The sequence below is a fragment of the Protopterus annectens genome, chromosome 12.part0 (assembly GCF_019279795.1).
Source record: "Protopterus annectens isolate FY-2018-M chromosome 12.part0, PAN1.0, whole genome shotgun sequence".
NCBI classification, from domain to species: Eukaryota; Metazoa; Chordata; order Ceratodontiformes; family Protopteridae; genus Protopterus; species Protopterus annectens.
Window position 1 is genome coordinate 331,817,795 of NC_056746.1, and position 12,904 is coordinate 331,830,698.

A 12,904-nucleotide genomic window follows, 5' to 3' on the forward strand; every position below is an offset into this window, starting at 1 on the left:
GTCACAAGTTCACTTCCTTGCAGAGTTACAGGCATGAAGGACCAGAGTTATTGAAGAACAATGTTAGATGCATAAGGGAGCTGCACACTGTCTGTGTAAGTAAAATACCATGATTGATATAGGACTACTTGGAAAAAGTCCAGTTGAGAAAGTATACACAGAAGCAAAGTTAACCCAGATCTTCATGATTTATTGTCAATGGTCAACTTTCTTTGAAAATCTGCCGTCATGCTACCTTACACAGCTGTGCTTTTGTTCTCTGTAATTTTTTTCAGTGAAGGAGAACATGTCTTGACTGGAATGTATATTCACTGAATTTTCCACAGGGCAGAGAAAAGCAGGCAATTTTTCAGTGCCTCTTGTAAGCCTAGGTTAAGTTTCTGTTTTGTCAATGTTTACCACTTCTGTTTTGTGGAAAAACTCAAAACTGCAGGGCTTAAATCTGCAAGCCGTACCTACTTTTCTGTATGAAAATGTATGCTTGGCAGTAACACTGAGTGGTGGTGTTAGTGAAGTTTGTACACTACTTTTTGAAAGTATCTGTGCAAATAGCCACATGGAGTACGCACTCAATTTTGTGAAGCATTGTGCCATGTATGTGCATGTGTGATGCTAACAGTATTTTACTGTTGCAATGATGACAACCTAGGATTTCCTTGCTGTTAAAGCCCTTGGCAGTCCAAATACCAGAGACTTTTTCTAATCCTCTAGGGCCAGTGGGCGCCCTCTTCCAAAAGCCAAGTTGCCCAAGTATGACAGTAGCTGACTGACATAATGTTTTCAGTTCTTTCTTGCCATTGGAGCCTGAAGCATCCAATGTATAGAGTATATCACGTGGCCCTTGCTGGAGAATTCCAATGCGGAGTGCCCCATTGGGGAATTATTCCTTTCTTTCTATGCATTACTATATTAGATGTTCTCAAAAGAGAAATAATTGTCCTGAGTGTGGAAAGCAAATTCCACATTGGAATTTCCATACTCTGTTTTTACATGGGCTTGGGAGCACAACATACCCAATTGTCCCCACTTTGTTCATATTAATAGTTGCACTGTTGAATGTAAAGCTGAGTTGTTGTTGGATTTTCAGAGAAGGAATGGAGGGAGGGGTTCAGAGGCATTCACACAGTATGGCTTCCTCTGGTCACGCCGACTCCAGCTCTTTTCATAAATGAAGGGAGAAGCATCCCATGCATGATAGAGGAGCTGACGACAACCATTTGCCATCCGCCAGTCTACCCAGACTCGTGATTGTCGAAGAAGAGATGCCTTCACAAGTCTGCTGTAATGACCAAGCATGTGGTTGAGACCTTTACCAAGGCCCTTTTGGAGTGTGATATTCCAGCAGCTCCCTTCATGTCCACACAGATTTTTTTTCTGTCTGTAGCATCAATTGCAATCTCCAATTCTCATTCTGCATTTAACATTGTTACATTTCACACACTGTCCAAAACTAGGAGCTAAAACTAAACTGTTCTCCTTTTCTTTCAAAAAAATAAATCAGTTTACTACAGAAGATCTGCAGCTTCACTGTAAAGATAGCACTTTTATGCAAGGGCTATTGTCAAGGTATCCTTTTTGTTAATGACATAAGTAATGCTTTAACAACAATACAAGATGCAAACATCTACCCAGATGAAAGAGGTTTGCTGTTCAGGAGAGTAGTCTCCAGAATATCATAAGTTATAGTACATAAATCATTCCTTACTTTTGTTTTCATGTCGAAGGATGGATGGAATTTGCTTACCAACTTCTCACAGTGATCTGATCAGCTGCAGTGTCAGTGCTGCCGTTTATAGTATGAGAAGCTTTACACCCAGAATAAATTGTAAGACTTTGGCCCTAGGGCATAAGGGTGAATAAAAATGAGTTCACTGGATGTCCATTTTTTCATTGTTGGCAAATGTTTCAGCAGTAGACATTATTGCATACCGGGTACTTTTTGTAAACTGGTAGTTGTATTTTCATGCCTGTCTGTAGTCATTTGTTTGATGCAACTCCTGTAAAGTGAATCAGATTAATTCATAGAGTGTTTTTTCTGAATCAATATAATTGCATTTTGGTATTGTTACAGGTGCACTGAAATCGTATTTAAGAGAATTACCCGAACCTTTAATGACTTACCATCTCTATGAAGACTGGATCCAAGCTTCATTGTGAGCATGCATTAACATTCAAAAATATAATAGATTGTTATTGAGCATAATGCATTATCAGCTTACAAGAGAATGTGCATTATTTCTGGATATGTAATCAGTGTATTGTAGCAAAGGGAATACTGTGAATGGGCATATAGTAGCATTGCTAGCTGCATGTTATGGAGAGTTGGAGCCCTGATTGCAGCAGTGACACCCTGGCTTTATTTAATAAGCATTTGCTGTGGTGGAGTTGGCCAGAGGCTATCTGCACTTCTTGACTCATTTGGCAGTTCCTGGCAGTGCATCAGTAAAACAATGGATGATGTGATCTTGCTAAATAATGTGGAAACACAGTAGATGGAGACGCACTGTGGAAGATCATAACATAGGTGTGAAGTATTGCAGGCCATGCTTCAGCAGAGCAGCCATCTTTGACCCAGGACAAGGGGTGTAAGTTATGAAATGCCTCAGAACCATAGAATAATTTTACCAGTAGGATGAAGGAAGAATGAGGCTGCTGTTTGCATTGAAAGGAGGACAAAATTATATAATAAAAAGTGATAGTCGTGTTCATTATACGGTGGTATTGGTAGTTATGGTATATATGCACAAATGCAATGCAGTGCTTGTTCAGCTTGAATAGAATACATTATGGTACTTGGATTTATATGAAGTCCTGAAAGATTTTTAGGCTAGTTTCATTAAGTAACACGAAGCACTGAGGTTTCCCAAAATGCATCATAGCTGTTCAGCTTAACATCTGAACACACTAGCAAAAGTCATTTAAGGTAGTTGACTCTCTCTAATTTGTTACCTGTTACGTATTTCCTCCTTGGCATTCTGTCTGCTTATTTGAGCATTACTGACAATGCTCTCTAGTCTTATTCTTTTCTTCCCGTGGATAGTTATCTTTTTTGGGGGGGTTATTGCATTTATTATGTTTCTGTATTTTAGAATCATGTCTTTCCTTATTTACTGAGATCATATGTTTGTCATATTAAGGCACAGTCATCACTGCTACTATGATTATTTGCTGCATTTCAACCAGGGCACCCGGAGACTATCAGAAAGCCTGTATAAAATGTGTCCTGTCATGCAAAACACTTTAAAAAAAATGCAGCTAAAAAAAAACAATTTAGCCAGCAGTAACTTGCAGTGAATCCTAAGCAAATTAACTTGTAATTGTCTTAAACTGAGGTGGTATGAAGATTCCTGCTTCTGTGCATGTGTACATAGAAATGTACTTTAAATAAACTGCCAAAACATTAGTTTTTAAAAACTTTTTAAGTTCTTCTTCATTATACATATCCATCTACAAAATAACACAAGCTGTAAAATATATGGTCTTCCATTTAGGTATCCCCTACCAAGGGTGGCCCAACATCTGGCCAGTATACCAAAGCCTTTAGGTTGCTTTAAGGTACTGTCATAGGGTAGAGCATAAAGGTGGCATCCGGACGTACCATCCTCAGAACTTCTTTGCTGCCAGTCTGAACTCCATCACTTGATCATTGGTCTGATCACCCGTTGTGATTGCTGGTTCACCAAGCTGTTTCAGATGAGTGCCCCATTGGGGTTTTTGTATCTTGCCTTTTCTTTGTGTTGCTTGTGGGGTTTCATGTCATCCAAAAAGAGTAAATGCTAGTATGGGAGACAGATTCTCCATAAAGAAAGTCACAAGCAATGCTTGTTTTGTCTTTGCAGTTCCTGCGACCGTACATCCTGTTCAGTTTGTCAGGCTTTTGTTCCTAAGACCCTCTGTAGTCTGCTATCTTCTTTGGCCTTGTATCTAAAGAATCAACGTGTTAAGCTTTTAGCTAAAGACACAATGGAATGAACTTCCTACTCCAAGGGTCAGCCATCTGTGAAGAAGGCCAAGAAATCTAGGCTAGATTCTTCTGCTCTTCAGCCTCCGCCGGACGTCTCTCCCAAGGCAAGTGAAAGCCTGGAGGATCGCCCGGCTCCACTGTTGGTTTCTTCTGCCACAACCGTTTGAGGCCAGTATGGATCCAACCTTAAGCCCATCCTTGGAGGCCTTGCATACATCCACTTTGGAAGTTCAGGGGAATGCACCTGATTATTTCTGAGGGGGCTAGGGATGTTCCTCAAATTTTGGTCAGAGAAGAAGTCTTGACTCCTATTATTGAATGCCATCCGATGTCTGAGCCTTCTAAGTTCTATAAGGTGGACATCCCCTTGAAGTAAAAGCAGAAGACTAAACATATCTCTCCAGCTATTATGGATCCACAGAATGAATGGCAAAATTTCACTTGGGTTTGCTTAATGCTTTGATGGCTCTGAAACCTTCTCAGGGAGCTTCTGTTCCAGCTCCCCCTTAGTCATCTACTCCCCTTAAAAGACCTAGGGAGCAGGATCCCTCTGAGAAGGAGGTGCATTCAGATGAGGAATCCCTTGCTTACTCATCTCAGATTCCCTTTCCTTTCGAATACGAGTATGAGAAACAGGAATTTACTAGTCCTGACACTCCTCTCAAGGAAATTTCTTTTGCGGACACAATCTCTAGGATGATGGCATTTTTTTAAATGAGTTTTTACCAAGATTTCTGAGGAGCAGAAGAGGTTTTATGAGCTCCTGCAAATGGATTATCCTAGACCTTCTTTTCCTCTTGTTTTGGCTGTTTTGTTGAATGTCTTTTCTACAGCTTCTAAGGCTCCTGATTCCCAGCCCCCAGGTTTTATAGGGTGCCTGAGGACTGTAAATTTCTATATGGGTGTCCTCCTGCAAACCCTTCTGTGCTGCCTGTGGTGTCTGACAAGCCATCTAAGTTATTGCTTTCTATTATGTTACTTCCTTCTGATAACACATAACTATGTAAAGGCCAGATAGGAAGGTTTGTATCTCTGGTACCTTGGCTTTTAGGGCTGAAAGTTATCCAACCCATATGTCCAAGTTCATTTTGGTCTTTCTTTCCCACACTTGTCAGGTAGCTTCTGATCTTTGAGACTGAAGGGAAGACTTCTGCTCTTTCTCTGTTAGTGACTTACTTCTTCCCACGTGGCTTGCCGTTCTGTTAAGTGTAGTTATGATGCAGCAGATGCTCCTTCTAGGGCTGCTGCCTTTGGTTCTGTGATTAGGAGATATTCTTGGCTTCAGCTTCTACCTTTGCCTGATATTAAGGCTAAGTTAATGGATGCTCCTCTGGACAACAGAGACTTGTTTGGTGAAGCTGGTGCTGATTTGTTTGTCTCTACAGGATAAGGCCAAAGCCTTGCAGGAACTTAAGAATACTTTTGTTTTTTTTGTGCCTAAATTTCAGAGAAATGATCCTAATAAGCCAGCCTTTGTTCGCCGGCAGTCTTGCCCCCCCCCCCTCCAAGGGTAAGAAGGGTGGGAAGCAGGCCCCTCTTGCTAAAGCTACCCAGAAATCTCCTTTTCCTGACAAACCAGATGCTGTTAAACTATCCAGTTTGTCTCAGCCACATTCCTCTTTCTCTTTGTCTCTTTCTCTTTGTTTGGTTAAAGATTAATCAGGACTCCTGGGTTCTGCCCATTATCCACCCTGGGGTACTCTATGGTCTGGAAATCACTTCCCTTTTTATGGGAACTCCTCAGCCCCCTCAAGAGCAGTTGTCCTTCTTCCCAGGGGTGTTTTGGGATCTCTTGACTTGGGGAAACTATTCTGAAAATTCTAGTTTCTCAAAGGGGGATGAGGTTTCACTCCAGCATGTCTTTAGTGCCCAGGAAAGAGGTCACTTGGAGACCTATTCTGGATCTCTCTCATCTAAACACCTTCCTAAAGGTCCCCTGTTTCTACACATTGTCCTTTCAGAGCTTGTTCCCTCTTCTGCTTCCTCAGGCTTATATGGCTTCTCTGGACCTCAAAGATGCTTATCTTCATATCCTATTCCATCCCCTTTTCAGGAAGCTTTTACATTTCTCTGTTGCTTTCTGGCATTTTCAGTTCTCTGCTTTGCCCTTTAGTCTTTATACTGCCTCAGAGGTATTCACCAAATGCCTCCCTCCTATGATTGCTTTTTGCAAGCTAAGGAGAGGATCCAAGTCTTTCCTTACTTGGATAACCTCCTGTTCCAGACATCCTCTCCAGAGACCTTGTTGCAAAATCTTCATTTTGCCATTTCCCTTCTGCAGAGCCTGGGGTACACTATAAATTTCAAAAAATCCTTTCTGACTCCTCAGGATTGTGTCTTTCTGGGGTGCAGGATCCAGATTGTTCCTATGCTGGCATCCCTGCCTCCTCCCAAGGCCCTAACTTTCATTTCCTTTTTTCTGTCCCTTCTTCCTCTGGCAGCCAGGGAATTTCTGAGAGTTCTGTGGTTTGTGGCTTCCACCATTCCTATGCTCCCTTTTGCCAAACTCCACATGAGAAAACTTCAATGGTTTCTAAAGTTAATTTGGCTTCAGCATTCTCATCCCCTCTAGTTTTCAGTTCCTCCTCTTCCATGTCTCAAGCAGGAACTTCACTGGTGGATTCAGCAGTTGACTGTCAGTGCAGGGCTCTCCTTTCATCCACCACTTCCCTCACAGGAGCTGTTCACTTTAACTTCAGATGTGGGATGGGGAACAGCATTCGGCTTCCTAAAGGTGCAGGGAGTCTGGTCACATCTTACAACAGAAAGAGCACATCATTGTCAGAGATGAGGGCTCTTCTGCTGGCTCTTCACACCTTTCATCCTGTCTTTTCCATAGGACCTGTCAAGTTGTTTAAAGACAATACCACAGTGATGTGGTTTGTCAACAAACGAGGGGGACAAGGCCTTATTTTCTTTGCCAGTTAGACTTCCTAGGTGGGAATTAACTAGCCAGTATGAAGTGACACCTCAGGCAGTCTGCATTCCCTCAGATCAAAACATTGTGGCAAATTCTCTGAGCAGGTCCATAACTCCGTCTCATGAACGGATGATTCACAGGTATGTGTTTTGGGGCATCGTCCACCAGTGGGATATTCCTCAAATAGATCTCTTTGCATCCCCTCTGAACAGAAAATTTCCTCTATTTTGTGACAGTCCCTGGGCCTGTGGTTTGTTAGGAGGACACCCTCTCTCTGACTTTCCTCCCCTTCCCCTCATTCCAAAAGTCCTGTTCAGAATTCAACAGGAAGCTCCCAAAATCTTGTTGGTGACTCCTTTTTGGCTGAAATATCATTGGTTTCTTCCTCTTCAGCGTTTAGCCAAGGGCAGTCATCACAAGCTACCTCACAGGGTGGACCTATTCACATAAGACAAGGGATCTCTCATCCATCCTCACCTGTCAACTCTTAAGCTGACATTGTGGGTGATAGGATTTTGATTCCTCATGGACATCTTTTTTCTGAGGGCATGCTTTGGGTCCTGCAAGAGACCAGAAAACCCACTACTAGGAAATCCTGCTTTTCCAAATGGAAGAGGTTTTCTGTGTGGTGTCTTTATCTTAACGTGGATTCACTTTTTGTGGATGTTTCTTTGGTTCTCGCTTTTCTGTGTGAACTGTTCAATGCTGGGTTGGCATTTTCTTCTGTTACGTCCCTCTTGTCAGCTGTTTCTATTTGTCTGAATTTATCACCTCCTTTAGTTTCTAAATTTGAAGTTAAACCATTCCTTAAAGGCGCTTTTCATATTAGCCCTCACAGGAAGCCTGTTCCTCCTCCCTAGGATCTTAATCTTGTGTTAAAAAAAAATAACCCCGGTTCCTTTTGAGCCTGCAGCCTCGGCTTACTTGCAACATTTCTCTTGGAAGACTGTATTTTTGTTAGCCCTTACTTCAGCCAAACGGGTGTCTGCACTTCAAGCCCTTATGGCTGGTCCTCCTTTTTTGTGTTTCATAAGGATAGGGTGTCCCTTCCTACTATCCTTTGACAACCAAGGTGGTGAATGGGTTGTCTGTTAATCAGTCTATTAATTTACCCACTTTGTCCCTTCTCCGCAATCTGCCAGTGAGAAGGTGCTGTGCGCACATTTGTGCATAGAAAACTCAGATTTTATTTGAATAAGACTAAGACTTTTCATAAGTCTGATCAGCTGTTTGTTTCTTTTCATCCTAGGTCCTTAGGATTGGCTTTGTCCAAGCAAACTATTTATTTTTGAATTTCTAAAGCCATTTCTTTTTCTTATTCCTTTCATGGTAAGAGTCTTCGACTTTCTGTTAAGGCTCATTCTACTAGAACTGTGGCTTCTTCTGGAGCTTTTTCAAGGGTTTGGATACTAACTATTCTTGAGGCAGCTACCTGGACTTCTGTGCATACATTTACCAAGTACTAAAAGTTGGATGGAATTTCCAGAGCTAGAGCTGGTTTTGCTAGGGCCGTCATTCATGGCTTCATAGAGAGCTCTGCTGGTCTTTCCTCGTCCCTCTTTTCCTTCTGAGCTTTGGCACTCTCCCTATTGTAATGAATACTGCAGCAATGCAATGAAAGGATGTAGTACACTTGTGTAAAATCGTACCATAATAGTAAATGTCCTTCTCTTCACTTGATGCAGAATTCACTTCCTCCCTCCCCCTGCCCTTGGGTCCGTTTTTGTTCTGGATGTATTAATTGCCTCTACTCCTTGTACTTGTTCCTACTGGGGCTCTTAGTTCTGAGGATGGTATGTCCAGATGTCACCTTTATGCCCAACACTACGCAAGGAGCATACGTGTGATGTACGGCGTATTTTAAAGCAACCTAAAGGCTTTGGTATACTGGCAGGGGATCCCTATTATAATGAATACTGCAACAGTGAAGAGAAGTACATCTACTGATGTCCTATTCTCATGTTGCAGTATTCATAACTGTAGGGAGGTTGCTGCCTGCAGCACCGGACATCTGACCAGTATACTAAAGTCTTAGGAGCAGGGGAATGTGCTATGTTGCTTGTCAGGCCATAAACTGACGTCTGCTATAAAAGTGACGTCTGCATGTACCCCCTTCAGAACTTTTCTGCCGCGGTGATCTACGGACCTCCAATTGCCAGCTGTGGGAATCAGTTCATTCATTTGTTTTGGTCGTCTGATACAGATAAGTACCCTTTTGGGTTTTTGTTACCTTTCTTATAGCTTTTCAAACGTACATGTCAGCTAGGAAGGTGAAGTGTGCTTGCAGAAGCCAAATTAAGTGCTTATTCTGTTTAGGTGAAGGCCATGACCATACGTCTTGCAACATCTTGGAGGCCATTGTTTGCTTGGGCTAAAGGGAAGTCTCTGTGTTCATCAGTGGCAGTGATAAACATTGAGCAGCCTGCCTGCCCCTGTGGGAGTGGTTACTGCCTTGAAACTGTAGTTTTATTGGCCATTTTGGGTCAATTCCAAACTCCTTGATCTCCCTCTCTTAAAACCCTCTTTTGCGCATTTTTGCGCATAGCGCAACATCGGGCATTCCTGGCTCCACAAAGTCTGCTCTTCACTTTTTCCCTTAGAACTGCTCAATCTCTCAAATTAAACACCAAATTCTCATTCTAAGGCCCCTCACTGGTCCAAATAAGTAATCTTACAAGTTAGCACTAATAAAAACCATAAGCACTACTTACTCTTATACTCTCTACGATTATCTTGTCCCCTATTGGTCTATTTTAATTCAGTTCCCTATATTACTCTAGCATGTCCAAAGGTCAGTCAGTGGTTTCCTCTCCAGTCCAGCTGGTGAATCTGGGAATTTTGAGGCAATGTTACAACTGTCTCATGTACACGGACAACCCTCCCCTCCTCCAAACAGGTTAAAATATATGTGAGAGATGCAACCATATAGCCAAACTGGAGGCTGAGCTCTCTCATCTCAAAACTGGTGTAACCAGTCAGGAGGAGAAGGTAACTTCACACAACACAATTCCAGTATCACATAGTCCCACCACAACAGCGAACCAAACACATAAAAACACAAAAACATACTCGGAAGCTCTAAATAAAAATCTACCTAAGCAACAGAGACCTCCAAAGTAGACATCCAAGCAAATGCTACCCCAAAACAAAACACGTACAACACATAGCACACAAAGTCAGTGTGCCAAGCAGTCACAGCCCTCAAGGCTGAATAACACACCCGATACCCCTGTAATAGGTGACTCTGTTGTCAGACACACTGACGTCCCGCTTACCAGGCTGAATAAAGAGAAGGTCACAGTGAGCTGCCTGTTGGGTGCTAGGATCCGCCACATAATGCGAGCACTCACGTCACTCCAAAGCAAATACAAATATGACTCAGTCATTGTACATGCTGGCGTGAATGACCTGAGACGTACCTCCCTCGACTACATGAAAATAGACATAGAGGAGCACTCTGATCATGTAGCCCAGGCCGGTATGACCCTGACCTTGAGCAGCATCTTACCCTCACCTAGAATGATGCCACAGTATAAAGACAAAATGATCGATTTTAACAATTGGCTAAAATTTTGGTGTCATTCAAAGGGGATCCAGTGTCTGTCAGCCTGGGATGACATGCTTAACAAGCCACGTTGCTTTGCTAGGGACGGCTTGCACCTGTCACCCCTGGGCTTTCGGATATTGGCAAAGGCTCTTTCCACCCCCATAGTGCCTTTTTTAGGCAAGGCTCAAAAGTCAAACCCACCTCCATAGACAGCACAAGGAACAAGAAACCAAGGGTAATGCTGCTAAACGCCAGAAGTCTTAACCTCAAGATGCACGCACTTGAAGCTCTCCTCAGTTTGGAGAACATCGATATCTGTGCAGTGACAGAAACCTGGTTCAAGGCTCCAGAGAGCACCCCAGCACTACCAGGTTATACCTCATATCATGCTTTTCGGCCCCAAAACCCGGACCGAACCACAAAAGGAGGGGGAGTTTCCTTATTTATCAAGGATATCCACACCTCCAGGTTAGTGGCAGTGCACAAAGTATCGGAGACCATCCATGTGCAACTGACAGTGGGCAAGACTGCTTTTCAGTTTATAGCATCCTACAGACCACCCTCTCAGTCAGGAACCCTACTTGGCTTTCTTGAAAACATTGGAGAACACTAAGATCTCTCCGAACACCATTATATTGGGCGACTTCAACTACGCAAACATACACTGGGAGCATTACTCAAGCCCCAGCACCTTAACCCAAATGTTCCTGGAATTTATAAACTCAAATGCTATGGAACAACTAATCACCACTCCCACAAGAGGGGAAAACATACTAGACCTGATCATTACCAACATGGGGACTCTATGCTCCATACCAGAAGTATATCCCTCATTGGTAAGATCAGACCATAAATTAATTTCCCTGGATATCCACATCCCGACCGCACCCCCAGCCCAGAAAACCACATTGAAAAACTGCTCAAAAGCGAACTTCACACTTCTCAAAACTGAAGTGGAATCCTTCAAGGCCCCAGGGCCAGTGGAAGCTACGGCCCAAACTGCAGAATCCTATATAAACGCATTCTACGGACATCTCCAGGAATGCATGGATCATACTATCCCAAACAAAATCAAGACCCAATCATCCAAAGGCAGGCGTCCAGTCTGGTGGACCCCAGCCATAAATAAACTGTACAACAGAAGGAGGAAGCTACTACATGATGGAGCAAAATCCCTAAAAGGGAAGGCATCTCTGATCAGTACTAGCAAAAAATTACGATCCCTCATAAAATCCCCCAAGGCCAGCTTCGAGAGAAAAATTGCACAGGACACTAAAGACAATCATAAGGCTTTTTTCAGTTATGTTAGGAACCTGGGATGCAACTCCCAGACTTGTTCTGAGTTGATTCTAAACGACAAAAAATACACTGAACCCACAGACGTTGCCAATATCCTGGCAGACAGGTTCAGTGCAAACTCCCCCCCCCCCCCCAAAAGAGCAAGTATCTGTCCCGGCAGAGTGCAGCCTCCCAAACATCTCTGATGCTCAGGTGAAGGCCGCCCTCTCCAAAGCAAAAAACACTGCTTCCATGGGACCAGATGGCGTCCCGGGTTGTGTCCTACATGAACTCCAAGAAGAACTAATCCCACAAGTAAAACTGCTGTACAATCTCAGCCTCACTACAGGATATGTGCCCAAAGAATGGCGTACAGCAACAGTGGTCCCACTCCACAAAGGTGGTGCCTCTGCAGACCCAGGAAACTATCGCCCCATAAGCCTGACTAGCCTAGTTTGCAAGGCTATGGAAAGGATCATCATGGAACTCATAAACAAAGACATTGGGGACCTATAGACACTAGATTCTACCCAATTTGGCTTCGTCAAGGGCAGATCCTGCCTTTTGAACCTGGTCGACTTCTTCAAAACAGTCACCAAGGCCATAGATGAAGGGAAGGTAGTCCACACAGCCTATCTGGACCTCGCAAAGGCATTTGACACAGTACCCCACTCGGGCATCATAGATAAGCTATCCAGCCTAAATATAAACCCCTATGTCACAAGATGGGTTGCAAACTGGCTCAAAGACAGAACCCACAGAGTGAGAGTTGCTGGAGCCATGTCAGACTCGAAACCGGTCACAAGTGGCATCCCACAAGGTTCTGTCCTGGGACCTCTCTTGTTCGGTATTTACTTTTCTGAGGTACAGGCCAACGTGGGAGGACTATGGCTCACCAAGTTCGCAGATGACTGCAAACTGGGCGCCATAATCGACTCTCCAGCTGACACAAACATCCTTCAAAAAGGTCTCGCAGAGACGGATAACTGGTGCCAGAGCCATGGTCTAAAGCTAAATGCCAAAAAGTGTATAGTCATACCCTTTGGCAAAAACAATGTGCCCACAAATTACCACATAGGTGGTAACCCATTAAGTACAGAGAAAGTAATTAGGGATCTGGGGATCCAAGTTGATAGCAATCTCTCCTTTGACAACCACATTGCCAAAGTGGTTAGAAAGACCTTCTACATAGCCC

The 12,904-nt window shown here is 43.3% G+C and overlaps 1 protein-coding gene across 3 annotated transcripts in view; it reads left to right on the forward strand.

Annotated features, from left to right (window-relative positions):
- ARHGAP17 (Rho GTPase activating protein 17) overlaps window positions 1-12,904 on the forward strand; it is a 1,246,301-nt gene that overhangs the window by 677,378 nt on the left and 556,019 nt on the right. For all 3 annotated transcript variants that reach the window (XM_044089406.1, XM_044089407.1, XM_044089408.1), the window contains exon 12: window positions 2,072-2,153. In XM_044089406.1, the coding sequence (XP_043945341.1) occupies window positions 2,072-2,153 (82 nt within the window). The remainder of the gene's footprint in view (window positions 1-2,071; window positions 2,154-12,904) is intronic.